The sequence below is a fragment of the Mastigoproctus giganteus genome, chromosome 1 (assembly GCF_048544385.1).
Source record: "Mastigoproctus giganteus isolate SK-2022 chromosome 1, ASM4854438v1, whole genome shotgun sequence".
In the NCBI taxonomy this organism is placed as follows: domain Eukaryota; kingdom Metazoa; phylum Arthropoda; class Arachnida; order Uropygi; family Thelyphonidae; genus Mastigoproctus; species Mastigoproctus giganteus.
In genome coordinates, this window is record NC_143575.1 from 116,926,785 (window position 1) to 116,954,234 (window position 27,450).

Below are 27,450 nucleotides of genomic sequence, written 5' to 3' on the forward strand. Positions count from 1 at the left end.
TCAGCATTCAATGACCATAAGTAGCACATTGATGGCGCCAGCACTCGATGTGTGACAAGAAGACATTCAACGCAGTACACTGAGCTGCAAGATACCTACACAGCAAAATAATGATGGCAGCACCTGATGTGGCACAAGGAACCAATCAGTGCGGCACAATGAGTCGTAACTACCTCTTAAGGAAAAGAAGGATACAGTATGACAATAAGTCACTGTTACAGCAAGCAATTATAATGACAGCTTCATAGGGAAGAATACAACACAAGGAATATTGCTAGCCATTTCAGTACAGTGAACCACACCAGCCACAACACAATTAACAGAGTCATTATTAGAGTTCAAGGAGCTACTGTTAGGCACGAACATTATCATTTCAATGAAGTCTGATGTGAAATCCTCCAGTCTGACACAAATAAGCGTCCATTTGTACCAGCTTGGTTTCGCAATACTGGTTTAATGGTGAATCCGGCGCATAAACCTAACAGACTTCCTTGTCCAGGTATGTTGCAATTTTAAGTACATGGAAATGAGAGGTGATTTTCATTAAAAACACAGTTGTAGTTTTTTTTGACATTATAGAGGTTTCGTCACTTGTCACTCATTTGGAGAAGTTTGTGGTCGAAACCCGTCAATGACTGGAGGAATTTCTGATGGTCTCTTCAATCATGACTGTACTTAAGCGGATTTCAAGGAAAGAAAGTAGGCTTCCCCATGAAGTATTCCGGGTTTTTTAGTCGCACAATATAAAAATCGGCCCATGAATAGACATCGGAGTAATATATTCGATAAGTCAGTGGTAGAGATCAACAACTTTAAAAAAAATTAAACTGAAAAAAAATTAAACACCTTAAAAACATTTAATCAAAAGCAATTCTTTAACAATATGCATAGCACTTTATGATAACTAAACACACAATGTACGTCGAATATTTTCAACCAATTATGTCATGAAACAAAATTCTGCCTTGTTCATTTGTAAATGCACACTATACGCAATTATTCCATTATGAATGTAAGAGAACTAAACGTTCAAAGGAGACACCTTTGTTACATAAGAATTACTTAAAGTTTTGATAAATTAGTGCAACGTAGATAAATGCGTTCCCCTACAGCAACAAGAGAATTGTAGTTTCGGGAGCAACACACGACCGTACATTTATTCAAGAGCCTGAAGGTCAGCTGCGCAGGCTCTCAGACAGCTGCAAAGATTACATCGCTCAAGTACTATGATCAAAACGGCAGATGGTAGACTCGTGCCATTTCTGCACGGCATCGTATACCGAATAGAAAGGACAAGTACAATTCGTATGTATACAGATATCAAACTACTTTCTCGGTATATCCGAACACGTTACACAGTCATCAACAAATCAGAAACAAACATTTGTGATTCTTTCATACTTTTAACTTTAAACATTTGTGATTCGCCCATACTGTCCCACATTTTAATATTATCAACAAAGTTACGATCTGGAAAAAACTGTTGAAAGTAATCTATTTAAGATGTAGTATGAATACCACAAAATCCCACATACATTTAATTGACTTCAGAATATATATGCAATAAAAAAATTGTAATAAAAAAAACAGTAAAATTAGCGATTTTACGTTTCGACTTTTATCGGACCTGATGAAAATCCAATGAGAAAAATGTCGTCATTAAGCAGTATGTGCGCGTGTGTGTGTGTGTGTATATATATATATATATATATATATATATATATACATACACATATATATACACACACACACACACACACACACACACACACGTTTTAAAACAACAACATTTTTTAGAGGAAAACTTTCAAAATTCGAATTGATGATAAGGAAAGAACGGTATCTGTTGAGACATCGATACTCCATAAATTGCCCTTCTGATTCGCCCATACTTAACCGTAATTCTCCAGAAAGTAATTACGACCTATTTTCGTTGTGTTACTTTCCTCACATGGTCAGGCGCCTCCGTAGCCAGGTGGGCAGGAGCAGCAGTGCGTAGCACATGCTTCTTGATTAGACCGGGGTTCGAGCCCGTGAGCCACCAAATACGGAGGATGCGGAAAGGTCAGGGAATGACCACCGCATATCCCCGGAGCAATATGGCCTTAGTTGCTAATGCTCCTAAAAACAACAACATCACATGGTCAGGTTGACAACTTGCAGTTTAATGACCTTGAGAGTTGGGCAATTTAAGCAACGGATATATTGGCTCTGTAAACTGTGCGTGTGTTTTGCAGGTTGGTTTAGACGTACGGGAGAGATAAAACCCCACATTCCCAAATTCGACTGATATCTCCCGCTGCAAACCTGTGAAATTAAGTCCCAAACCTCATCGAAACGGAGACGAGTAATTAAACCACGAGAACAGGCAGGGGAAAACGTAGAGGTTAAACGTTCAATATATTATTCTATTTCCATTGTCAGAATTAAAGTTTAGTAAAGATACTTTACCACGTGAAGTATTTAATTAGTTATTGAAACGAGAGGATAACTATTACAATGTACCCAAACACACCCAACAACCAAATAAATTGGCTACGTTTCGGATTTCTGTGTTGAAATTGTCCGGATTTCTGTATCTGTCTTCAAGGCCTGGAATTCAACGAATTTCAACCCACAAATCCGAAACGTAGCCAATTTATTTGGTTGTTGGGATTGTTTTTGTCTTTTGTAATAACGTCCTCTAAGTTTATGGAGCTATTGGAGGATCGGTCAACAACTCTAGTGAAAAGTTACCAACTAATTCTCAATCTGCTGAACTCTCTGCATAGCTAGCGAATAATATTCCTGATTCTGATTGTAATCCATCATTTAACCTGTGTTGGAAGGATGTTTGCAAACATCCTTCCAACACATATTAGCATGTCCATCTCAGCATTTTTCTTCAAAATGTAAGAAACATAACAAATAAACTGTCTATGCTTATTTCATTAATGGTTGAAGAATCGCATGACATCATATATTTAGTTGAAACGTGCATGCAGGAATCTCTACATGATGTTTTCCTACTGCCGAAGAATCTCAGCTTACACGCCATACATGACATCAAGAATTCATCGTAGAGGTAGTGGGACAGCAATAATTTTAAAATCCAATATTAAAGTTCTGAACACATACAACTCTAATACCTTCAACTAAGAGGGAATTTCCCTACTAATCCAAGTTAAGGATTCTCTGCTTCAAACTTATAATATTTATATTCCGCCTGGGTCTACTGATGACATCATTAATGAAGTAATAACCTGGATCACTACTGTTCTTAAGCTTCAAACTAACATCATTATAATGGGCGACTTTAACCTTCCCCTGCCCAAATATAATTTACAAATGAAGGTGCTGTCCGACTCATTTTTCGTCCTAGGAGCTAAAAAAACCAACGTCCCTGTTACAAGAGGTAACCAAGCGCTTGATCTTGTATACTCTAACTTTCCACTGCATGAAAAACTTAGCAGGAACATTACGTTTAAATCTGACCACAAAAGTAAACAACTGCAAGCAACAATTTGCTGCAGGAATCCTCGCTCTCTTCTGGAAATCACTAAAAGAATATCATCAATTAAATTCCTTCAGAAAGAAAAGTTTTTGCAGCTCTTAAAATACTACCCATGAGATTCTCTTAAAAATATTCCTAAACAGGACGCCACCTTTCTTCTTATAAAATGGCTGAATCAACTGAAAACAGAGTCGGCATCCAAACTTGTTAGAATATCTTCTCACTCCAAACCTTGGTTCAAATCCCGCCTGAAACCATACTTTAAAAGTAAGCAAAAATACCACAGACAGTGGAAGAAATACGGCACTTCAGCAGCACACATAAAATATAAAAAGAGCAGAGCTTTGTTTCAACTCAAAAAAATTCAGTCATACAAAAATTATGTTATGACCACGCTAAAGCACAAAAAAGAGCACTTTCTACAAAAACAACAGATACCTTACAGCATGATCTAGATTTTGAATGGATAAGATGCAATATGGAAACAAGCAGTTCTGACATTTTCACTGAAGGTATACAAAACAGATTTATAGCATTTAATTCTTATGAACAAGCAGACAACGAGCAACATGATGTGTCTCCGGGTCAAGCCCTGCTAATTAACCAACTTGTGAACAAGAATACAGTTCAGCGTGCAATTAACCAAATACATCCTGATAGTAGAAAAGGTCCTGACGGAATCCCTGGTTTTATTATTAGATTGTCCAGCGTATACATTATTTCCAGGTGCATCTCCCAGCCATTCTTTCCAAGACAGTGGTAAACTTTCAGGATTACGCTGATTTCTTAAAACGCTTGCAGAAATAACCATCCCGGCCATCGACCAATTGCTGTTTCGTCAATAATCACTAAAAGTATTGAAAAAAATCATGCTACCATATCTTTAACATGCAATCTTCGCTAATGCACCTATCAATATGCATTTTGTCCTATAGGGCGCTCCACAACAACAAACCTAGCTGACACCATTGTACGCATCCAAACTGCGTTTCAAGATAAGGCGAGTATTTTATTTTGACATCAAAGGTGCTTTCGACAACATAGATCTCAAAAAAGCTTTTGAAATACTAAAAAATTATTTTCTCGATGACGCAATGATTATTTCCTATCTTCAATACAGCCTAAATCGCAAGTTCTCCTCTTCCCCACTAGTACTGACAATATTCTCGTCACAACCTCAATAGGCATTCCTCAAGGAGCTGTTCTCTCCTAGTGCTATATTTTCAGAATCTCTTCAACCACTTCTACAAGAAAATCCAAATCTACTGGCATATGCCGATGATTTAAAGTTATTTATAATCTCAAAAATCAGTGATGATATTCGCAAAGTTATCAATGATACGAATTCACAGATTTGCGAAAACATCAAGTATCTGAAAGATCTCAACTTGACTATACGTGCAAGCAACTTTGCTCAAATTACTTATTCCCTTCAGAAACAACCCAACCACAGAAATAAAAATTGCAGATGTCCCAATCCCAAATGTTTACGCTCACAAAGACCTTGGAGTTGTTTTTGATAAAAATCTTTCCTTTAATGCCCACTATTTACCGTAATTTCCCCAAGTATAAGACGCACCTTAATTTTGGGCCCCGAAATTTGAAAAAAAAAAAAAAAAATGTATTACATAAAGTTATTGAACTTAAGTTTGATTCATCATAAAATTCATAACTGTCAAAGCTCCCATCCATTAGCTTGTCCTCATCTGTGTCTGATGACGAATCACTGTCTTCATATATTGCCTAGTCCTCAGTTCCATCTATGGCATTTGAAATGCCACACTTCTTAAATGACTTGACAACGATCTAAATCTTGATATTATTCCAGGATCTTTTCACCCAGGTACAAACTTCTCCTATAGTTGGTTTCTTCACTCCTTCACTCTTCCTGCTGGTGTCAAATTCTCCCCAGAAGACTTCATCCATTGGTTCCATTCGTCTCTCATGTCAGCTTTGAAGGGTTTGTTAATGCTGACATCAAGTGGTTGGAGCTGGAATGTCAAGGTATGACGGCAAGTTTTGTTTTTTGCTCTGCAGCAATCTTCTTTGTATTTTTTGTTATGTGTGCCCTGAACTGATCAAGCACCAATAGGGCAGGTTTGCGTAAGACCCTCACCTGGTCTCCTGCTCCACACTTTCTCAAACCAGATCTTCATCCCATCCTGATCCATCCAACCCTTGTCATGAACGTGGACAATCACTCCTCGAGGAATGTCTTCTTTTGGCATTGTTTTGCGTTTGAAAATCAGCATAGGAGGCAGCTTGGTTCCGTCGGCACAACAAGCTAGAACAACTGTATAATGGCTCTTTTCATGTCCACTTGTCTTCACAGTTACAGTTTTCACCCCCTTCTTATCAACAGTTCTGTTACTTGGGACATCAAATTGAAGGGAGACTTCGTCCATATTTGCAATCTGTCCCAACTCAAACTGATGTGTCTCCCGACATTGAATGACAAAACGATGAAATTCAAGGACCTTCTGCTCATAGCTTTCAGGCATCTTTTGGGCAAGTCTGGTGCGTGTACGCATGCTTAGTCCATTCCGTTTCATGAACCTGAAGCACCAATTGTGTCCTTCTTTGAAATCAGTAACTTCTTTTTCATCAGCAATTCTTCTTGCCTCATGCTGAACCATCTTTATGGACACAGGAATTCCAATTGCCCTTTGCTCCTCAATCCATATCTTCAATTCCCTCTCTAAATCAAGCCATTTTGCTGACTTGCCTCTAATGGCCTTCTTCTGCCGTGGCGTTTTCAGTAGGGTTTCTTCTTTCCGTAGCCAGTCTCGGATTGTTTTCTTAGTTGGAGGAGGACCAAACTTACGTTCAGCAGCACGATTTCCATTCACTTTTGCAAACTGGATCACTTTTAACTTGAATTCAGCACTGTACGAAAATCTTTTCTGAGCCATTTCTGGGCAGAACGTGGCAAAACGTAACCTAATATGCGAAACAACTGTATAAGACGCACCCAGTTTTTAGACCCCAAATTTTTCGAAAAAAGGTGGGTCTTATACATGGGGAAATACGGTATATGTTGCTCAAAAATTAAAAAAGCAAAATGGTTAATCAAAAAAGAAACAGCAGCGATTCAAGACAGAAAAATCAGTCATTAAGCATGTTCAAAGATGCATCTTTCCCATTCTGTCGCATGCTTCCGAAATCTGGTCTGGTGCCATCAAGTAAACGTCAAGAAATTCCTTGCCCTAGAATATTGGGTTCTCAGATGGCTCAATAGTAAGCTTCGTTTTCCCCATATAATATTCAGGCAACAGCTTTATGAAAATCTAAAAACAAAGCCTCTGCAACAGATGATCAACAAGTCTGGAGTCTGCTTCTTGCAAAGTTAATCACTTCTGCATGCGATTCACGAAACTTAGCCAATATAATAGCTGCTCCCAACAGGAAAATCCAAGAAACCAGCAATTCAAACCAACCTCTCCAGGCTCAAACAAATGGACAGAATGTTCCCCAATGCATCCCTTCACCTCATAAATCATCACAACATTGATTGCAACAGGTTAATCAACTCTGAAGCCTACAGAAGTCAGACCTCCAATAAAATGAAGAAAAATAATCCAACCCGGTAATTGCAACTGAAAGCCATATGTCCTGTTCTGCAATTTTTTTTTTAAATTCATAAACTAAAATTCCTAGGCATTGTTAATATCTATATGAAATCTGCTATGTACATTTCCTTTTATTTTTCCTGCCCCTAGCCATGTGCTGTGATGGGCTTGCTATATTTGCAATAAATGAATATTTATTTATTTATTATTAAACACTTCACGTGGTAAAGTGTCTTCACCAAATCTACTTAGTAATAATTCCATATAATATCCTTCTCAAGTTTTATCATATTTATTTGATATGACTGAAATTTTATAAAACATAGTGCAAAATTTAAAAAATAAGGCTTGAAATTCCTTATAGAAGGATTTCAATCAATTTACTCTTTTTATGTACTTTTTACTATTTTATTATATATTTATTTGTTATTTAATTTTTATTTTTAATAACTTTTTGAATTTGCTTTCCACGGAAACCGCAAACGTTGCATCTAACTTGTTCCTAATGGACCTGATATTTTGAAATACCCCCATATGACAGGTTTGCTAGGGAAATTGTGCTTAATGTATTTTACTTCATATACAATAAAGATTTATTAATTAATTTACGTATATCCAGTTATATGGTGCTCCATTTTCCTTTCAAAGCAGAAGTGGGTTTTCAGCAGTACATAAGACCTTTGTAGGCGCATCGAAATCCAGCATTCTAATTCATCCCACAGGCACTCCTGGGTTGAAGGCGACCATACACACTCAAGAATGACAGTAAAGCCATCGCGGTCGGAACAGTTGGTATAATTACTGTCCTCCCTACACCGAGTGGAAAAGACCCGAGTTCGAATTCCGTCAATGATGCGAGGATTTTTATGGTTATTTTTCACAACGTGGCTGAGTTAGTCAGATTCAGACGAGGGTGTCATAGTTTTTCTCCCGGAAACGCAAATTTTTTATCCATAAAACAGCAAACGTAATTTATAGATATATTATACATGGCGCAATATGGCCTAAGTTGCTAATGCAGCTACAACCAATCACCAACCAATGAAGTCAGTTTATAATTAGCACAGATGTGTCAATTTTGCGAGCTGACACATGCACAAGGACGACAGTAGGTCAACAAAGCCTAGGCATATTTTTTATTTATTGCTGGAGTCCATCAGTAAGCCTACCCTGGGAACTGCACCCCCCATTCGCAGTCGGATCAACATTCGGGACAAGTGGAATTTGACTCTTGCCTTATGCGGCCACCACTGAAGCCCCCTCTCTGCATTTGTTTCTCCCTCTTCCCCTATCCCAGAAGGTACGAAATCATGGGTGACGAAATCCGCACCTGTCACAATAATATGACTCCCAACCAAGGCAAAACTAGTCTCAGAAAAGAGATCTTTCTGAACAGAGCAGAAGCACAACATGGTCATTGGCTCCAACCGTAACACATGGGGTATCAAAATCATACAGCGTAGAGGAAGGAGGCCAAGGCCCTGCAGCATTTTTATGCCCGGAAACAACGGTGAAATAATTCGAAACTCTGCTCAAGAAGCTCAACATACTCGGTACCCCTCTCAAGGTCAAAACCAGACATCCATCCTATGCCTCATTCCGGATCAAGATTGTTTTAATATCGACGAGTATTTAAACGCAGTTATCTCGCCTGCATGTCTCTTGGTGATGTCATCATTTGGCGACATAAGGAAGAACTGCATTCACAGGCAAAATCTGATGGGGACGGTGTGCTCCTCTCAGCGAACCGGCGCCTCCGTAGCCAGGTGGGCAGGAGCAGCAGTGCGGAGCACACGCTTCTTGATTAGACCGGGGTTCGAACCCGTGCCCACCAAATACGGAGAATGCGGAAAGGTCAGGGAATGACTACCGCATATCCCCGGAGCAATATGGCCTAAGTTGCTAATGCTCCTAAAAACCAAATAACAACAACTCAACGAACCAGGCAGTCGCTTTCAACCGTCCAGCAAAACAGGCAAATCGACCAGAAAACACAGGCAATTTGCAGACATAACACATATAAGGGCACATATAAAAAAATTATGGGTGGCCCTAATATAATAATTTGAGTCTCCTTCAACCAGCTGAAAGAAGAGCAGCTGCCACCCCGACTGAGTTTGGCAAATTAACCAATTCAGATAGCCAGATTGAAGTGCACGTTACGAGGAGGTAGAGTGCTAGTTCCAGGCTCTGCTCAAGAGGAATCTGGCTCCAATCATCTACCCTTCTCAGCATTTCTTTGAAAAACCTAATCCAGATTAAGTTCACGAACGACAATCATGTAAAATGCTTCATACAAAACATACGAAGCCTAAAGAACAAGCTCAGAGCACTGACTGATATGTTTCTCAGAGTGGATTACGATGTTGTTGTCCTAATTGAAACCTGGCTTCGCGACGACATGTACATATCGTCCTTATTCACCAACTTCGGTTATCAGTCAATTCTGGCGAACAGGAAAGACAAGAAAAGAAGCGGGGTCTTAATCTGCCAGAGGCAACAGCTCCCTCTTATCAAATCTTGGGCATGCCCTGGTAGCAATTTTGAAGCGGTCCTTCGCTACTAATCTGTGGAATCCAGTTTCTAGCATGCGCAGTTTATTTACTCCCATCTTCAATGCATTATTAACTTCTTTGCCTGGCTCTTGACCTCAATTGCAAACCAGAGAGTGATAATTTTGGGAGGCTCCAATCTGCCCCTGCTATCTGCATCGAAGCTCCTTGATAGGTTAATTATGGATCTCTCTCTCTAATCCCAATATCCATGGCATCTATGTACCATCCTCTCGTGAAGAAGCCACATTGCAGAGAATTTTTTCCAGCTATGGCAGTGTGGAAACTGTAAGCATCTCTAATTCGACATACTTCCGACCACAGGCCAACTGAAGCATCTATGATCCTCGTTGCAAAGGAATGCTGTAACAAATCGAGCCCGATTCAAAAGATCAATAAGGTTGTCTATGATCCAAAATACTTAAAAATTTAAACATCAATTGACCTCTTTTCGCCCTCGTAACCTGCGTGAAATTGATATTGAGGAAGCAGCGTTTTGGTTTCAGAAATTGCTGTCAATCATTGTTATGTTATTTGTTATTTGGTTTTTAGGAGCATTAGCAACTAAGGCCATATTGCTCCGGGAATATGCGGTGGTCATTCCCTGACCTTTCCGCATCCTCCGTATTTGGTGGTGACGGGCTCGAACCCCGGTCTAATCAAGACGCGTGTGCTATGCACTGCTGCTCCTTCCCACCTGGCTACGGAGGCGCCATCATTCATTGCAAGAGTGGCCATGTGAACAGTACGTGTCATCAGCCCACGCTCTAATCCGTGGTGGTCCAACACATTATGTACCAATTTAAGAAAAAGCAACAACTACATGCTCAATTCAAGAGGATACATTCAAAAAGTTCATACTCAGCTTATTCACTAGCCAGAAGCACCTTCCAAAAATCCAAGAAGCAGACAACCAACACGTTCGTGGAGAAAAGAATAACCTGTGGACAACGAGCCTGGTCGACCAATCAAATCCGGATTAACACAATCGTTAAGCCTGGCCCAATGGAGCGATCATGTGACTCGGTTCTTCAAAACAGATAGTGAAGCGACAGGCTGCCCCCTGGAAAAATAGCCATTATGACATAACTAACCTCACTAAAGTGTCGCTGCAAAGAGGAGCTAATCAAGGCCATCAATGCCCTGGTCGATAATAAAACGATGGAAAGTGACTATTCCCTCCTTTTGGCTAAAAATTACTTCCTACGTCATCAGTGAGGAGCTGACTAAGATGTACAATAGGGAGTCGACCCAGTCGCTTCGCTCAATTACAGAGTTGTAATTGAGAAAACCTGAGAAAAGGCAGAACTTCTAAGAGAGGTTTCATAGAATTATCATCGTAATAAATTACCTAGCAACGGCATGGAAGTGGAGAGTTTGTTAAAATTTAAAGTGGAACTGGATGATCTCTTTTAGGAGATTATTAAATTATTTAGTGACGGATCAGATATGAGTGATTGGCGATTTATATAAATAAATTTCAAATCACTGTATCTCTCATAAAAAAGGCAATGATGTCTTTTTATGACAGACACAGAAAACGTTCACTTCCTTAAGTTCTACTGGAGACAAATATGAATTACCAGCTCCTTTCTTCGCCAGCGTTCTAGGCTAGGGCACGGAAAACTACGACCCGTGGCAGAAATGCGGCCCTTTGCCTGTTTTTGTACGGCCCGCGAGCTAAGGGTGGTTTTTCCATTTTTAAATGGTTAAAAAAAAAAAAAAATCAAAATAAGAATAATATTTCGTCACAACTTGAAAATTTTATGAAATTCAAATTTCAGTGTCCATAAATAAAGTTTTATTGAAACACAGCCACACTCATTCGTTTACGTATTGTCTATGGATATTTTCGCGCTACAAAGGCAAAGTTCAGTAGTTGCGACAGATACCGTATGTGGCGCTCTCATCGCTTTGCACTGGACTCGGCACACTAGTTTTCACAGTGACGCAGTGATAACTTGACAGCGTTTCGAGTGCCGCGCGTTTTTCCATACCGCGACATTTTATTTTTATTTTATTACCAGTGCGTACCCATCATGTCAAAACAAGAAAATATGAGAAAAGTGGACTTCGAATGTCGCACTTTCAATGCTCTGTGGAGTGTGGATTATTTTGTTATCGGATTAAATGCCAAAGCATTGTTTATTATGCAATGACACTACAGCGGTGCTAAAAGAAAACAGTATACGTTGACATTACCAAACTAAGCACTCATCACAGTATTCCCAACTCACAAGAAAGAAACGGCAGAAAAATTAGAACGGAATACCTCGTCACAGCAGAATTTCTTCGCAAAAATAAAAAATTAAAATGAGGCTGCAACAAATGTAAGTTTCCGAGCGACTCATTTATTAGCCAAGCAAGGAAAGCAGTTTACCGATGGTGATTTAATTAAATCGTGTTTGATTGCAGTAGCCAAAGAAATGTGTCCAGAGAAAATAGACTTGTTTAAGACTATTAGCCTTTCGAAGAGAACAGTTTCTCGAAGAGTTGAGGACATTGGGAGTAACATCAATAGTCGATTAAAAAAACAAGGCGAATGATTTCGAGTGGTTTCCTTGGCTCTTGATGAGTCGACAGATGTTTCCGATGCTGTTCAGTTGTTTATTCGAGGAGTCAATGCCGACTTCAAAGTGACTGAAGAATTAGCCTCTATGAATAGTCTGCGTGGAACAACTACAGGCTAGAATATTTTCATAGTTGAGAAAACACTAATTCAGTACAACTTGAAGTAGAATCTGCTAAGATGTGTTACAACTGATGGTGGTAAAATGTGTGGAGCAGGAAAAGGCTTAATTGGACAAATTTACGAAGGTTGTGAAAATGAAAGTTGTTTAAAGCCTATGGTTATTCATTGTATTATTCATCAGCAGGTACTTTGCGGAAAATATTTGAATCTATCATGTGTCATTGAACCAGTAGGGTCAACCGTGATCTTCATTCGCTCTCGTGGACTTAACCATCATAAGTTCCGTGAATTTTTATCTGAAATGGAAGCTGAATATCCTGACTTGCCCTACCACACAGAAATTCGATGGAATAGCATTTGTAAGTTTTATGTGTAAAGATTTTTTGAGCTCAGGACCGAGATTGAAATTTTTCTGAAAGAGAAGAATCGCCCTCAACCGCTATTCATAACGTATCTTAATGAATTCAACCTAAAATTACAAGGAAAAACAGCGCTTATATGCGAAACTTATACTGCGGTAAAGTCATTTAGACAACAACTAAATGTCAAATAAACTAACGTTTTTTGAATCAAAAGTAATGTTAAGCTGATTTATACACTTTTCGTGCTGTCAAAAGTTAAACCAAGAAGCGAGATCTCCTTTTCCATACAAATTTGCAGAAGACATATTTTCCAACATCAAACCACAGTTCCCAGCAGCGTTTTCGGATCTCGATGCAATGGCAAAAGAAATTAGCATATTTCAAAATCCATATAATTGCGCAATTGAGGAGGTGGTTCCACCTAACCTTCAATTGCAGTTGATTAATCTGCAATGTAATGACATGTAAAAGTAAATATCAAGAAAATAATCTAATGGAATTCAGTATTTGGATATCAGTATTTGGCACTACCTATCTGCGTGAAAAGACATTTAATATGAAATACGCAAAATCTCATTACAGATCAGCATTAACAGTTACAATTGAGTTTGATGATAGGGAACATTAACTTTGAATCCCAACATAGCGAAATATTTTCTCCAAAAAAAAAAAAAATTCCATTCTTCTCATTAGTAGACCTGTATTCCAAAAAATTGTACTCGATAATTATAATTTGAATTTCGTCAATAAAAAATTAGTGGAAATTTGTTCTCTCTATTATTATATAAGTACCTACATAATAGCCTCGACTTTGCCTCTTGGCCTGCAAAGCCTAAAATATTTACTGTCTGGTCCTTTACAGAAACAGTTTGCCGACCCCTGTTCTAGGCAAAGAAATACTCAAAGCAATTAGCTATAAATAATTAAACTGCTTTTTCTCAGCAATGTTTAACAAAATGATTTTCTCCAATTAGGCTGTTTAATTATAATTGGTAAGTATCGGTAGGTATATCCTCAAAAAGGTTACAAATAGGATGAGGACTTGGTGGCGATTACCACCCCGAGGCCCAAAAGCGCTTCTACTTGTTATTGCTGCTAAGGCCAAAATTGTTGGGAACCACCGGGGCCAGTGCACCCTAGAAGGATGTTTAATATATTTAAAATGCATCAGCACATTTTAACAGTAAAATATTGAACGAAACATCATGACATTAGCACTGTTACATATGATCACGACCAACAGTATACACAGAGTAAAGTAAAGAGTCTAGATAAGCGCCATTGCAGTTTATAGATACCCACTGAAAAAAAAACTTTATAAAAAACGACTGCAGCTAGAACGTCACCACCTGTCAGGAGTCTTTAACAGCCAGAAGAGTTCCGGCTCTTAATCAGCTCTGTGGGCCACTGGGATTTGTCTGTCGGTGAAAAAAATCACAACTGTTAAATCATACACTGTTATTTCCCTATACATTATAAAGAAATTATGCTTTTTATTGTTGTCTCCCATTACTTCTGTTTGTGACTTCCTCCCCAGGTACCCTTAGTGTAACGGAAAACTGACATTCTAATGTAAGTAGGTAATATTTCAAAAGTTTCTTACTAGTATGGAATGCATGGGATTTTTTCTGATGGAAAGGAGGGAGATTCCCTACTTGATCTATTTTCCCGAAAGGCAATTAAATTGTTCACATAACAGCTCTGTACTAAGAACAGGTCTGCAGGTTTCTGCTCCTTCAGGAGAACTATAAATTCTTCCTGTTGGGGCGGTGTGCATGCACGTATACTTTGTACTGAAAACGCTTGTGTGCCGCGTAAAATATCTCATTCTGGCTTATTTCCTCCACTAACTAAATAAGGAAAGAACCTTTGCTCAGTTATAGCGTATGTAGCAGCGTGACTCCTCAAAACATTTTAACTAACGAAAAGCTTTGTGTGTGTGTGTGTGTGTGTGTGTGTGTGTGTGTGTGTGTGTGTGTGTAAAAGATCAAAAATTGCAAACAAGTGTCAAGAGGGAAATGTCAGAGTGCATATTCAGTCACTAATGCATTAGAGGGGAAACCATAATTTTCCTTGCGAAATTTATATTTGCTTTGAGGGCAGAAAAAACATCCTTTTGACTGCCGGGTTGCTTCTTACTGTTGAATATTTGATGCATTCAATTGACATGGGACACATATTTTAGATTTAAGTGTTAAAGTATCAACTTACCTCTTGCCATGGGAGATAACATTAGTAAATTAACGCAGGCAGCTCCATAACTCTGACCAAAAATAGTAACATTATTAGGATCCCCTCCGAATTCAGCAATATTTTCTTGTATCCAATGAAGCGCCGCAACTTGGTCCATTAAGCCATAATTTCCCCTGGTTGAACTGTCGATCGCAGGTAAAAATCCTACAAATAGTAATTCCATCAGATGCAAGACTTTCTCAGTTTATACATTCCGTGTACAGAAGAATGTTATAAGAAAAAAATATATATTATTTAAATATGTGGGTAGTTAGCCAAAAAATAATATTTTTGGTTATTTATAATACTTAAGTGCTTTAAATTCATTGAATATTAAACGAAATTTTACATTTTTTAACCAGATTTATAATAATAAAAAAACAGATATTCACATTTGTAAGAGTTTTAATTCTATATTCAGAATAAATCTGATGGACCACTACAATAGTGATCGATCAGAGACTCAGTGGCATAAGCTGTACAGAGTACTGTATTATTGTTTTCTTTTATAAACAAACTTTCCCTTCCTCGTAACTGAATTGGGCTGCTTTGAATAACCGCAAAGCCAGCTAATATACACTTGCACTGGTATCGTATTTACATAAATTCTTTTTTTTTTTTTTTCTTAAGGGGAAGCGCTTTATAAATATTTGTGTATATTTTAAGTATTTTAATCATAGTTTGTGTTTTGGCAAGGTGTCATTACAAAATTCAAATGACTACTCTTTGAAGGTTTTCATAGTTTAAAAAAAGAAAAAAACAATAATCACCATACTACGTTATATATTGTATATATTATACATTACACTTATTACACGTATACTTGTATAATAATTGTTCACAGTGTATTCTTGAAATCTTCCTCGTATTCTTCAAACCCCCGCTGTTATGGGAATTATTGCATCAGGCATCCATATAACTATTCACTGCATGCAATAAAGATATTATATAAACCAGTCTTTCGCACATTTGACAAGGTGGATGCTGCATCTTCAAGCTGAAAACATTTGTCCACCTTGGAAAACCGATCCTCAACAATTTTAAGATGTGCTGTAGCGTTCAGTTGCCTTCTCGTGGAATTGGGGGGAAAACGGAATATCACGTAAACATCTCCACACTATTAACTCCTACCCTAGTAGCCAGAACTGTTGGTACACAACGAGTTGATTTCAGGCAACTGTGCGGTTTCCTACGTATGTGCGCTATTCCATCAGTTTTGAAAATAGCGAATCGTAACTCAGCGAACCACATGACTTGCTTCCAGTATTCTCAGCACCAACGCAATGTAATGTATGTATATATTACAGCTTGTGTGAAGGAACAACTTAAGCAAGTTTCTATTAAACTGCATACAATTATGCAATTGTATGAAATTAAAACAGCAATAAAATCTAAACACCTCTGTAACATGTATAAGCTAGTAATATCTCTACAATCAATAAATATCTTCAAACATCTCTATAATCTACAAATATCTCTAAATCTCTGAAAACATCTACAATACAGTATCTGCAGTATACCGTAGTTATTGCATTCTGTTGGAGAGATGCTGAGACCCATAAATGTTCTTGTTTATACTCCGGCGCGACCACCAGGTCAGTGGAGTTTAAAGTAAATCAGTCAATACAAACTTTAATCGTATTTAGTAATCACGGGCTTGAACCCCGGTCCACTCAAAGAGCGTGCATTATGGCACTCGCGCTCCTAACCACTCGGCTGCGTCAGGTCAGTGGACGAAACAGCTGCAATCACTCAGACCTTTATCCGTTTTTGAGCATCATTATAGATGTGTAGTTCTGTGAACATTCTAGGACACGTGCTGCATGTACCCTGTAAAATAGCCGGACCAGGAGAATTATTCCATTTGTGCAAGGATGAAAGTAGAACCTACTATGATGAAACTATGATGAAAGTAGAACCTACAATGGCTCTGGGAGGCATCTTGGAAGAATATTAACATTCCAGCTTTGTATCATCGTTTGAAGTTTTTCATTACGTTTCGCGTCATGTAGTGTAGTTGATTCAGATATGTCCAACTGAATGAGAAGGAAAATTTCAGATTTTTGAAATATATTCTCTTCCTGAGCAAAATAGCTCAGGATGAATGTGCGAGTTTATTTTCTTCTGAAGAACAGGGATGTTATGAAGGCGTCTAGAGTTTTTGAAGGGCACTGTTCCGAACAGTATCCAGACATGGTAAAGAGTTCTTCCAGAGAGAGTCGTAGATCCATAGTCTAAGGACGGAATTAAGACAAATTCCGTCTCAATAAATGTAATAGATGGCCCCATTGGCACCCCACGATACAGTGTAGGCTACCCTTAAAATATGAATTTAGTTTCTTAAGATACAAGTCAAAAATAAGTTATAGGTCGAGTTCTTATTGAAGCAAAATTCAAATTATTACATTAGGGCCACCCGTTTTGCCAGTTTTTCTGGGCAAAGAAAACCCCCAGTTTCTGGGGAAAAAAAAAACTTTGCTATCTATGCCTGAGACCGACTAACTCAGCCACGGAGTGAAAAAAAAACATTAAAGTTCCTCGCGTCTTCGATGCGATTCGAACCCGGGAGTAAGAAGCCAAAAGGGACAAATACGGAATCAGAAATCAGATGGAAATTTTGTTACGCTACTCTATACGAGTATTTCTGACTGTTGATAAAATTTGTGTTTTTTTTTCTGAAATGGATGGCTCGAGATTTCTGTTCTGCAATACCAGTCTTCCCAACTTCCACAGTTCAGAAATTTGCGTGGTGTCTGGTTTATCACACCGATAACGGGGGCGATACCGCAAAACCCAACGTTTGTAAAAAAAGCTGTATCAATATTACGCTCGGAGATTTCATTAGACCAGTTGAAAATAAGTATATATTACAAATTTTTGCTTCTATTTTCTTATCTAATGATTGTTCTGTAGTTATGATCCAACTGATTAAAGCTGTAATGTCCGTGACTTTTTTGAAAATTTCGGTGAAAATGCGTTAAATATAATATTGAGTTTTTCATGATCATAATTATGCATATTTCATTTCGACAGAAATGTCTTAGAAATTCATGAATACACTATCAAATTATTGCTAAATTTCTGGCACACTAATAATGCTACAAAAATTAAGAATTGTTGCACTCCGTATCAGAATTCTTGTAAATTGCAACAGATGCTCGAAGTACTAGTTACTACCAATTAGGCACAAAAACCCAAATTAATACTACATAATGAAAAACAAAATAAAAATACCAGAATTGACACGCACTCGTTTAGGAAGGCATAGCGGCAGCAAAATCCTGCGATCAAATTATACAAGTGTTGCCTGATATCACACAAGGAAACCCCTCCCCTGCACCAAACCATTGGATGAATACAGACACCTACTAAGAAAGAAAAAATAACAGAAGAGAAAATTTAGGGGAACCACTAGCGTTGCGACCCAATGTGCCCCTATTAGGCGAAATAAAATTTGCCGCCCTAAATCGTGCTCCGTGTGCATAGTATTAGGGTCATGCGCCGCCTGTGGTTCCCACATCTGCGCCATATGTGCACTGTGAAGAAATACAGAACTACTGTAAATGACAGAAAAATGTTGTGTTGAATACGCAGTATTGTGTTCGGTTCTGTTGGGTGTCCGGGCTAGGCTCTACCAGGGTCGCCTTAGCTTCCTGAGAGAAACCAATGTTGAAAAAAAAAAAAAAAAAAAAGATAAGAGTGTGTGGGCTTTAGAGTCAAGAAAGGGGGGGGGGAACAGGTAGAAGTATGGGAGGTGAAGAAGATATCCCTCAGGTACAATTCCATTAGGCGAAAATACGATCACGCTTTGTGCTCTCTTGCTGTGCAAGAGAGCACAAACGTGATTGCCATTTGACACAATCTTCTTACTCTTCTTATTCAGGTCCGGTCGTGATATCAATTTCAGTGGTGATGTCGTCCGGCGATCTGTGTCTAAGTCAGTAGGAATATAAATAGGAATGCAGCTGTGGCTGTCCAATACTAGATCTACTCAGATTTTGTGGTGGTGTAGTCGAAATGCTAAGGAATTCTGACTATTTAGAATTTATCAAAAAAAATCACACAAAGAAAAACTCCAGATTCCTTATTAAGAGGTGACAGATCCTCTCAGCTAATAGACCGAACCAGACTACACACCAGTTACCAGCTGCAAAAGGAGAAATAATGAATCAGAACACCAGAAGACCAACTAAAGTGGCCGTCAGAGGTTCAGAATTGAACTCCAAAAAATCCAAACAACCCAAATCAAGCTATCTGCAGCAAAACGCAGCTGCAGTGAACATACAACAGCATTACTTCCGACCAACAACGAACAGTAATGCAACAAATACATTTGATGGTCACAACATGCCGTTTGAAAAAACAGTTCCAAGAATTGGAGCTGCTTTCAAACGGCATTTTGTGACCATCAGATGTACACCGACAGTTGAACCAAGAGCATGGAGGATGAAATCAGCACATATCAGCAGTAAAGTTACTTCCAAGCAAGACAAGATCTTCTTCACCCAAGCAGCTCAGAGTCGTGATGCAGTTATTGGCTCCAACCCTAACACACTGAGTATTAAAACGGTGCAGCGTAGAGGAAGGAGGGAAAGGCCCCTCCAGCATTTTTTGTAAGTCGACTATTCCCGGAAACAACAGTAGAACAAATTTAAATCCTTCTGAAGCAGCTCAACATATCCAGTACCCCCATAAAGGTCCACACCAAGCATCCATCCTATTCCACTTTCCGGATTAAGATCAAAAGGTTCCAATATAGAAAGATATCTAAACACAGATATCTGGTCCGCAGGTCTCTTGGTAATGCCATTGTTTGGCAATCATAATGAACAACCAGGTACAAGCGATCTCGAGACCAGAGACGGGCAGTGTGCCTCTCTCTTCATAGCTAGGCAGCGAACCAGACTGTCCCAACTTACAATCATGCAGATCAATGCACAACACTCTAGATGCGTTGCTGATGAGATCAGGCTCATTGCAACGGAAAATTTATTTGATATTATATGCATTCAGGAATCTCATGTCTCTAAGCACATTTATGGGCAATCTTCCAAAGTTATGAGATATCCCATGACTACAAGAATCATCGAGTCCTCTGCAACAGATCCTAAATCTGCCATCATCATATTCAACAGCAAGCTGCATATCACTGTTATCTTTGGCTTGTGTAATCAATCAAAATTCCACCTGTATTTTAGTCTCTACATCAACTTTCTGTCACTATATTGTCCACCATTAGCAGATATTAATTTATCACAAAGATATCTAGAACAGGTGTTTGTTATTTTAAATCCCACATATTTAATAATTACAACTGATTCAAACGCAGAATCTTTCTTATGGTTCAGCAGTGTCTTGGACAACAGGTAGGATTTTCGAGGAATTTTTACTCACCTACAATTTAAATCTGCACAACTTACCCAACCAACCGCACACCTTCATATCTGACTGAACAAGTACCCCCATGTCTTTTTCATTCTCCACCTCCCTGAGTGTAGTACAACATAGTTGATACATTTCTCTACGGTTACTGCTACCCATATTGAGTACTTTGCATTTGTCAATGTTAAACTTCAGTTGCCACTTTCAGTCCATCTGCCTAACTTTTCTAGATCCTGTTGCAGTAGTATACTGTCTTTACTGTCATTAACAACCCTGTCCACCTTTGTATCATCTACAAACTTGGACATTAAGCCTGATATACCTTCATCGACATGATTAATAAATACACAAACTAAATACATACAAAATAAATACATTAATAAATACACACACAACAATGGGCTGGGCCCTGCACTGAACCCTGGGGACATTCGCTAATAACATTAGTACACGTAGAGTAGTATCCATTTATTACCACCCTCTGCGTCTCCCACTCAACCATCCCTTTATCCATTGCAGTAACATGCCCTTAATGGCATACCGCTCCAATTTGTACAGCAGTCTTTCATGTGAGACAATGTCAAAAGCTTTCCTAAAATTCAAGTATATGATATCAAAATTATTTTTTGAATCCAGTTCCTTTGTGACCACATCGTACTATCCAATCAAATTGGTCAGACAAGACAACCTTTACACCACACAAGGCACCTGCTCTTGTGTGGTGTAACTTTTGGTATCTTCTTACAGTTGTATTTGCTGCGGAGTGGATGGGGCAGCTGGCTGTTTATTACACCAAGTATATTATTTATCCATGTGTGCCAACTTGTGGGCATAGTTCCAAAAGGGATCTTTGTGGATGGAATCACTTCACTCTGTGGAGCTTGTTGGTAGTGACCTTGAAGACTAACCCCCACAGGGATCCAAGTTGCCAAAAGTAAAAACAAGGTCTTCCCGCGATTTTCATTTGCGCCTCCTAATTGATGCAGTGTAGGTATTCCGAACTTCCCTGCACTACCACCTGAGGGCTTCTACCGCAGCCTCTGGCCATGATCTGCGAGCGCGCTGGAAATTTTTAAATGTTGAATATTGATAAACGTTAGCCAATCAAAGAGCAATGCCAAAAAATAATATAATAATAATAGTGTAAATAAATAATTGGCGCCGTCCTGAACTCCCGCTCGTGTGCGACGCCCACCTCGCCTACCCACTTGTGGCGGTACTGTGGGAAAACTACAGTGACCGCTTCATCATGTTGGTACTTTTCACTTTAAAAATTCCCGAACAAATCTGTCGTTGCCTTCTAAATAAGAAAAACGACCATGATGAGGGCAATAAAGACAGGTTCAATAGAAAACGTTTTAAACATGGTTAATCCAATAACTAAGCAGGAACTTAAACTGAAAAAACGAAATACAAATTTCTCTGTAAATCGGAACCAATCAACACGCCTAACGAAAATGCAATTAAGCAATGTGAAGGCTACAAAGTTTAGAAAGTAAGACAAAAATCAAAGGAGGCGTGGAGCACAAACAGGTTGGGAACCACTGCGCTATACGATAATCATGCCATAATGACTATGATTCAATTTTGGAAATTAAGTTGAATATCCTTTTCGATGGTGCTGATACATTGCGACTACTAAGAGATGCGATCAGCGAGCCCAAACGCAAACCTTCCAAAAGTATTCGGACGCAATCACGTTTGGAAAAACGTGAACAAATTAACGAATCCATAAGGTGTTGGCCCATCTTATTTGCCCCAATCTGTCGTGGTACACTTTTAACCAGTTCCTTATGGCAGGAATTTATGTCCATTTTTCCTTCAGTGGACTGTCAAGTTGAGTTGTAGAACAGAGAGGCGTACTGGAGATAACCCTAATCCAGCATTCCGATTCATCTCAAAAGTGTTCGAAAAACGAGTTGTTGGACTTTTTTTTTTCTCATGTAAGGTTTTTGAGCTACTTGAATATTCCAGTGAGCGTTAACGTTTTGGAACATGGAATGGCTGTTTCCATGTAACTGTCATAGTGTGGCTCTGCAGAATTCATCAAGAGGCTAGCGTACAACTCAGCATTGATGGTGTTTTTTTTTTCACTAAAACCAACTTTCGGTCTGAACTACAAAAAGTAGCCGCACACTATTAACCCGTCTCCTCCGAACTTGGCATAATATATTGCGGTAGATGACCTTCCTCAAGTATTCTCAACACCAGCACGGCGAGTCGTGTTACAATCTGAAGACAGTAACACAGCTCGCCGCTAGGTAGGCCTTGTTTTCATTGTTCCATGATTCAAGAACGACGGGCTAAACCTGTGGTCTGCCACCTATGGCCCAGGTGTCAGAAAGTGACTCGCCAACAATGGTTACCAATAGCCCAACATTTTAATTCATTTAAAATAATTAAAAATCCACGACGGAATTTCAATTCGAGTACCTTGCATGCATGGTTCTCGAATAGTTGTAATAGGCGGCGGGTGTGCTGCATTCTTTATTATTGATATATCGATATGTAACACCCGAAATTTCAATCACCATTCTACCTGAATTTGGTTCTTCCTATGTTCTTCCAGGATAGAGGGCGCTGACCAAGTACTGGTCACACGCATAGTTTTGGTGCTCCGTTATTTGTTGTGCCGTTTATTGGTTTCAAGTGTCACATTTTCGTTTATTTTGTGTCCATTAAGTTCCTCTTCTCAAGATGTGTCCATGGACATCAACTTCGTGAAGATCGGCCAAGGTAATCGAAAGTTATGGTAATTTTTATTAGCTTTGCTCTCGCCGGGTCACAACGTGATTTTGCATTGTATATTGTTATATTGCCAATTTTGTTAAAGTGAACAGTACCACAAATAACTCCAAAATATTGATCATAGTAACTATCGGGAACAGTAATTGAACAGTTCTACAACCACATGTAACTTTCATGATGAATTTTGGATCTTTTTCTAGTTTTCCTTGTTTGACTTTAGTATGCTGGTTAATAAACAAAGGCCTTTGTTCTCAATGTACACCACGCGGTCAAGCCCTGTTTGAGTGACCGTTAGCGTGAGTTGGTAGCTACGTACCTCAAGACATCTATATCCAGAATATTTATTGGTACTAAATTTATTTGATTTAAATATGGTAAATAGAAGTTATTAATTTCATTACATTTAAGATATTAAGAACATATATATATATATATATATATATATATACACAAATTTTTGTATATATAAAATAATAATAATAATAATAATAATAATATGTGCAGAGCTGTGCTCCCAATGGCTCACCAGGACGACCAATAAACCAAGCTCATCATCCAGTATTCTTCATATCTAGGGGTTAAGACTTCCCCCCTCCCACTCGTAAAACTCCGAGATTCTGAACTAAACACTGCACCCCAGCAGCAAAGCAACTCAGCAACTGCCCTTCAGAAGCTTTCATCCCGCAGATTTTCATCCTGCTGCAAAAAATTATCTTGGCACCATTATCCAATTCTGGATATGGGAACACAAGACCTGAAGGAGAGGCCAGACAGTAAAACAAGGCCAGCTAGAGGGTTCCCAAACATCTACCGACAAGCGAGCGGTGAAACCCACCCTGGACAAACCAGAAGAACAGGACGAAACCAGACAAAACACCACCTGCAAGAGGAGAAACAAGAGGTACAATATTGAAAAACCAGACCGGGAAATGAGGAGCAATAGTGAAGCAAGAGATCGACAGGAACCAAGCAAAAACACAGACGAGCAAAAACAAAGGGAAAAAAATCTTCCCCCTGGATCTCTCGTTGCCACAGGGAACAGTCCTTGAGCAAGTGCTCACGCTGCTAGCCACTCTAGAAAACATAATGAAAGATAACAGTAGCAGAATTTTTTCAACCTTAAGAGCAGACATAGTCTTAATGGACTAATACTTCAATGGACTAAATTAGAAACAATCCTCCTGCAAACAAATGTGGAGCACCAGAGGGCGCTGGCGCTTGCAGCCCTAGAAGCATATAAAGATGCTGAGGTGACAAACAAATGCTACAGCGTGCCCCATCATATGCCCAAGCGCTGAGGCAAACCCCAAGTGAGAGGGAAAAAACCAGCGAATTACAAGTTTAAAAGAAGAAAGTACTCACAAAAACTCCAAATATAGTGATACTGAGACCTACCGGGGACAGCAACCAATCAAGTGAGCAAATCAAACAAAAAGTCATAGATAATATGAAGGAACACTTTCAAAACACCAGGATAAAGTCTATCCGCAAAACCCGGAACCCAGGAATGGTGATTGAGACTCAGAGCGAGAAGGAGATAGAAGAAATAAAAGCAAATGAGAAAATAACCACATTAGGGCTAAAGGCAGAATTACCGAAAAAGAAAGGCCCAACTATACTAATATTCGATGTAGAGTATGACATGGATCCACAGCGATTAACCAACAAGATTTATAGAAAGAACTTACAGAGCCACTTCCCAGAGTTGGAACCCTCTGAGCTGATTTTTCCAAAGTTCAAAATAAAAGCAAAGAACGGGATGGGAGTAAATTGGACGGTGGAACTGATGCCATCTGCTTGGCAAATCTTAAGCACCCAAAACAGAATTTATATAGAATGGAGCAGCCTGAGATACAGGGAACATATGTTCATTCCCAAGTGCTTTCGCTGCTGCAGATATGGCCACACCACCCATACTTGCACACAAAGAGAGCCGACCTGCGGCCACTGCTCTGGCAAAGGACATGAGTACAATACCTGCCCCAACAAAACCGACGCACCAACCTGCGCAAACTGTAAGAGTCTGAAACTGGGGCACAAAGACGCAAGGAATCGATACACAAAATTAATAAAGGACACCAAGCGCAAAACCTGGGAAAATCTTGTTTCCACAGCAGGGAACGCTAACCCCTGGGGAGTTGTTTATAAAGTAGCCACTAACAGACACTCCAGAGGAGAAGTCGCAGAAGCAACAATGACCCCGCTGGGTACCCTGACCACTACGTGGGATGACTCGGTGACCAATATCCTAAACACCACCTTCCTGGAACACGTAACTCCTACCCTCCCGGAACAACTGCGGATCTGTCAAGAAAATGACTCATACTTCACTGACCAACAAGAAACACCCTTCACTGTGGATGTGCTGCATGCGGCCGCCATGCAAATCAGAAGTAAAAAATGCCCTGGCTCAGACCTAATTGAACCGGAAATTGTGAAGAAAACGGTGGAATACACCCCGGATCTGTTACTCACGCTATATAACAGCTGCCTCAAAGAAGGAACTTTTCCTAATGACTGGAAAATTGCCAACATCAAACTTAAATTGAAAAATCCATCAAAGCAGCCAGAAAAACCAGAGTCTTACCGTCCGATCGCCCTACTCCCAGTTGTAAGCAAACTATTCGAGAGAATGCTGCACAAGAGGCTACTCCACTATTACGAAGGGGCAAATCTAACAAACACAATGCAATTTGGATTCAAACCTGGCCTATCCACGATCGAAGCTCTCAAGACACTGCTGGATAAAGTAGAAGCCTGTACTACCAAATATTTTCTAGTTATCAGTATTGACTTCGCGGGGACGTTTGACGCCATCTGGTGGCCGAGCGTCCTCGCGAGACTTAGGCGGGCTGGAGTTCCCCTAAACCTGTATAACACAATCAGGAGTTATCTAACACAGAGAACGATCGAAGTACATGCACCGCATAGGAAGCTAACTAGACAAATCCACAGGGGGTGCCCGCAGGGCTCTGTCCTAGGACCCCTGTTATGGAATATGATTTTAGATGAATTCCTGGCCCTTGATATTGGCGAAGTCGGCGCCCAGGCTTTCGCCGATGATTTGATAATAACTGTTGCTGCTAACTCACGACCGCAGATGGAAGAAAAAGCCAACCACGCGATAGGAATTCTGCAAAACTGGGCTACAATCCATTGCCTGCGGATTTCTCCAAGTAAGACCTGCTCGGTACTCCTGGAGGGCAGACTCGACCTTGCCAGACCACCGCAAGTGAAAATCCAAGGCACCACAATTAAACTTGCTACAGAAATCAAATATCTCGGAATCATCATTGACAAAAATCTGTCTTTTCAGCCCCATCTAAAGTACATTAAACAAAAGATACGGAAATATTCTACATTGGTTGCAAGAGTGACCAGGAGGGACTGGGGGCTAAACAAGCGGACCCTGTCCCTCTACTACAAATCTACCTTCATCCCGGTCATCACATATGCTTCACCAGTTTGGTACAAAAAGGTAACCACAGTGGTAAATAGAAGAACCTTGGACAGCATCCAGCGGTCAATAATTCTGACAATCACACGAGCTATCTCCACAGTCAGCACGCACGCACTTCAGATTCTGGCCGGAGTCCTCCCGCTGGACTTGGAAATCATCAGATGCGCCCTGACATATAATATGGCAAAAGAAATACCATGCACTATCCAGAACTTCACGTTGGATCTCGCCAACAACAGGAAACTTGAAAAAACCAGACTTCTCGACTACCTCCGACAGGAATGGCAGGATCGGTGGACAGAATCCACTAAAGGTGAAATCACCAAGAAGTTCCTCCCTAGCGTTAACAGAGTCTTTCCAAAACCCCCGAGTTGGTTTCAACCAGGGCTCCACGTCACCTCTCTGCTCACAGGGCACGGGCCATTTAATGCAAAACTATCTAGCTTCCGAATCACTGAGGATCCCCGTTGTCTCTGTGGCCACGAGGAGACATGGCAACATCTCATGTATGACTGCGACCAGTATGAGGACCTGCGATGCAGGCTCACCACTGCTATCACCTACTTCCGGCAGAACATGGAACAGCATCTTCTCGACTCGGAACAAGAATACAAAGCCCTTACCATTTTTGCACAGAAACTCTTTGCTAGAAGGCGAGCACTTATAGCAAACCACCATGCACAGCACCCAGAAGCTGATGATGAATCCCAAAACCAGGACTAGAGAAAACCGGAATACACAAGAAAACTGTACCAAATAACCCACGAACATGACCATCATTTAGCCTTGTTCACGAGGGAACTGACAACCAGGAAGACCTATGTCTGAACCAGAGACAACCTGACACAGGACTTCATTCATGTATGACCCTGCGACTGGGATCTGAATCCCACATCGAAAAAGAACACCAAAGAAGATCCGGTTCAGATCGCTTGGACCAGCACGTGCTCACAACTGTCA

The 27,450-nt window shown here is 39.7% G+C and overlaps 1 protein-coding gene across 4 annotated transcripts in view; it reads right to left on the reverse strand.

Annotated features, from left to right (window-relative positions):
• LOC150091107 (neuroligin-4, X-linked-like) overlaps nt 1–27,450 on the reverse strand; it is a 600,809-nt gene that overhangs the window by 191,916 nt on the left and 381,443 nt on the right. For all 4 annotated transcript variants that reach the window (XR_016546982.1, XM_090374344.1, XM_090374327.1 and 1 more), the window contains exon 3: nt 14,880–15,065. Coding sequence is in view for 3 of the 4 variants with exons in the window: in XM_090374344.1 (XP_090230470.1) it covers nt 14,880–15,065 (186 nt within the window). In the remaining variant the exon portion in view is untranslated. The remainder of the gene's footprint in view (nt 1–14,879; nt 15,066–27,450) is intronic.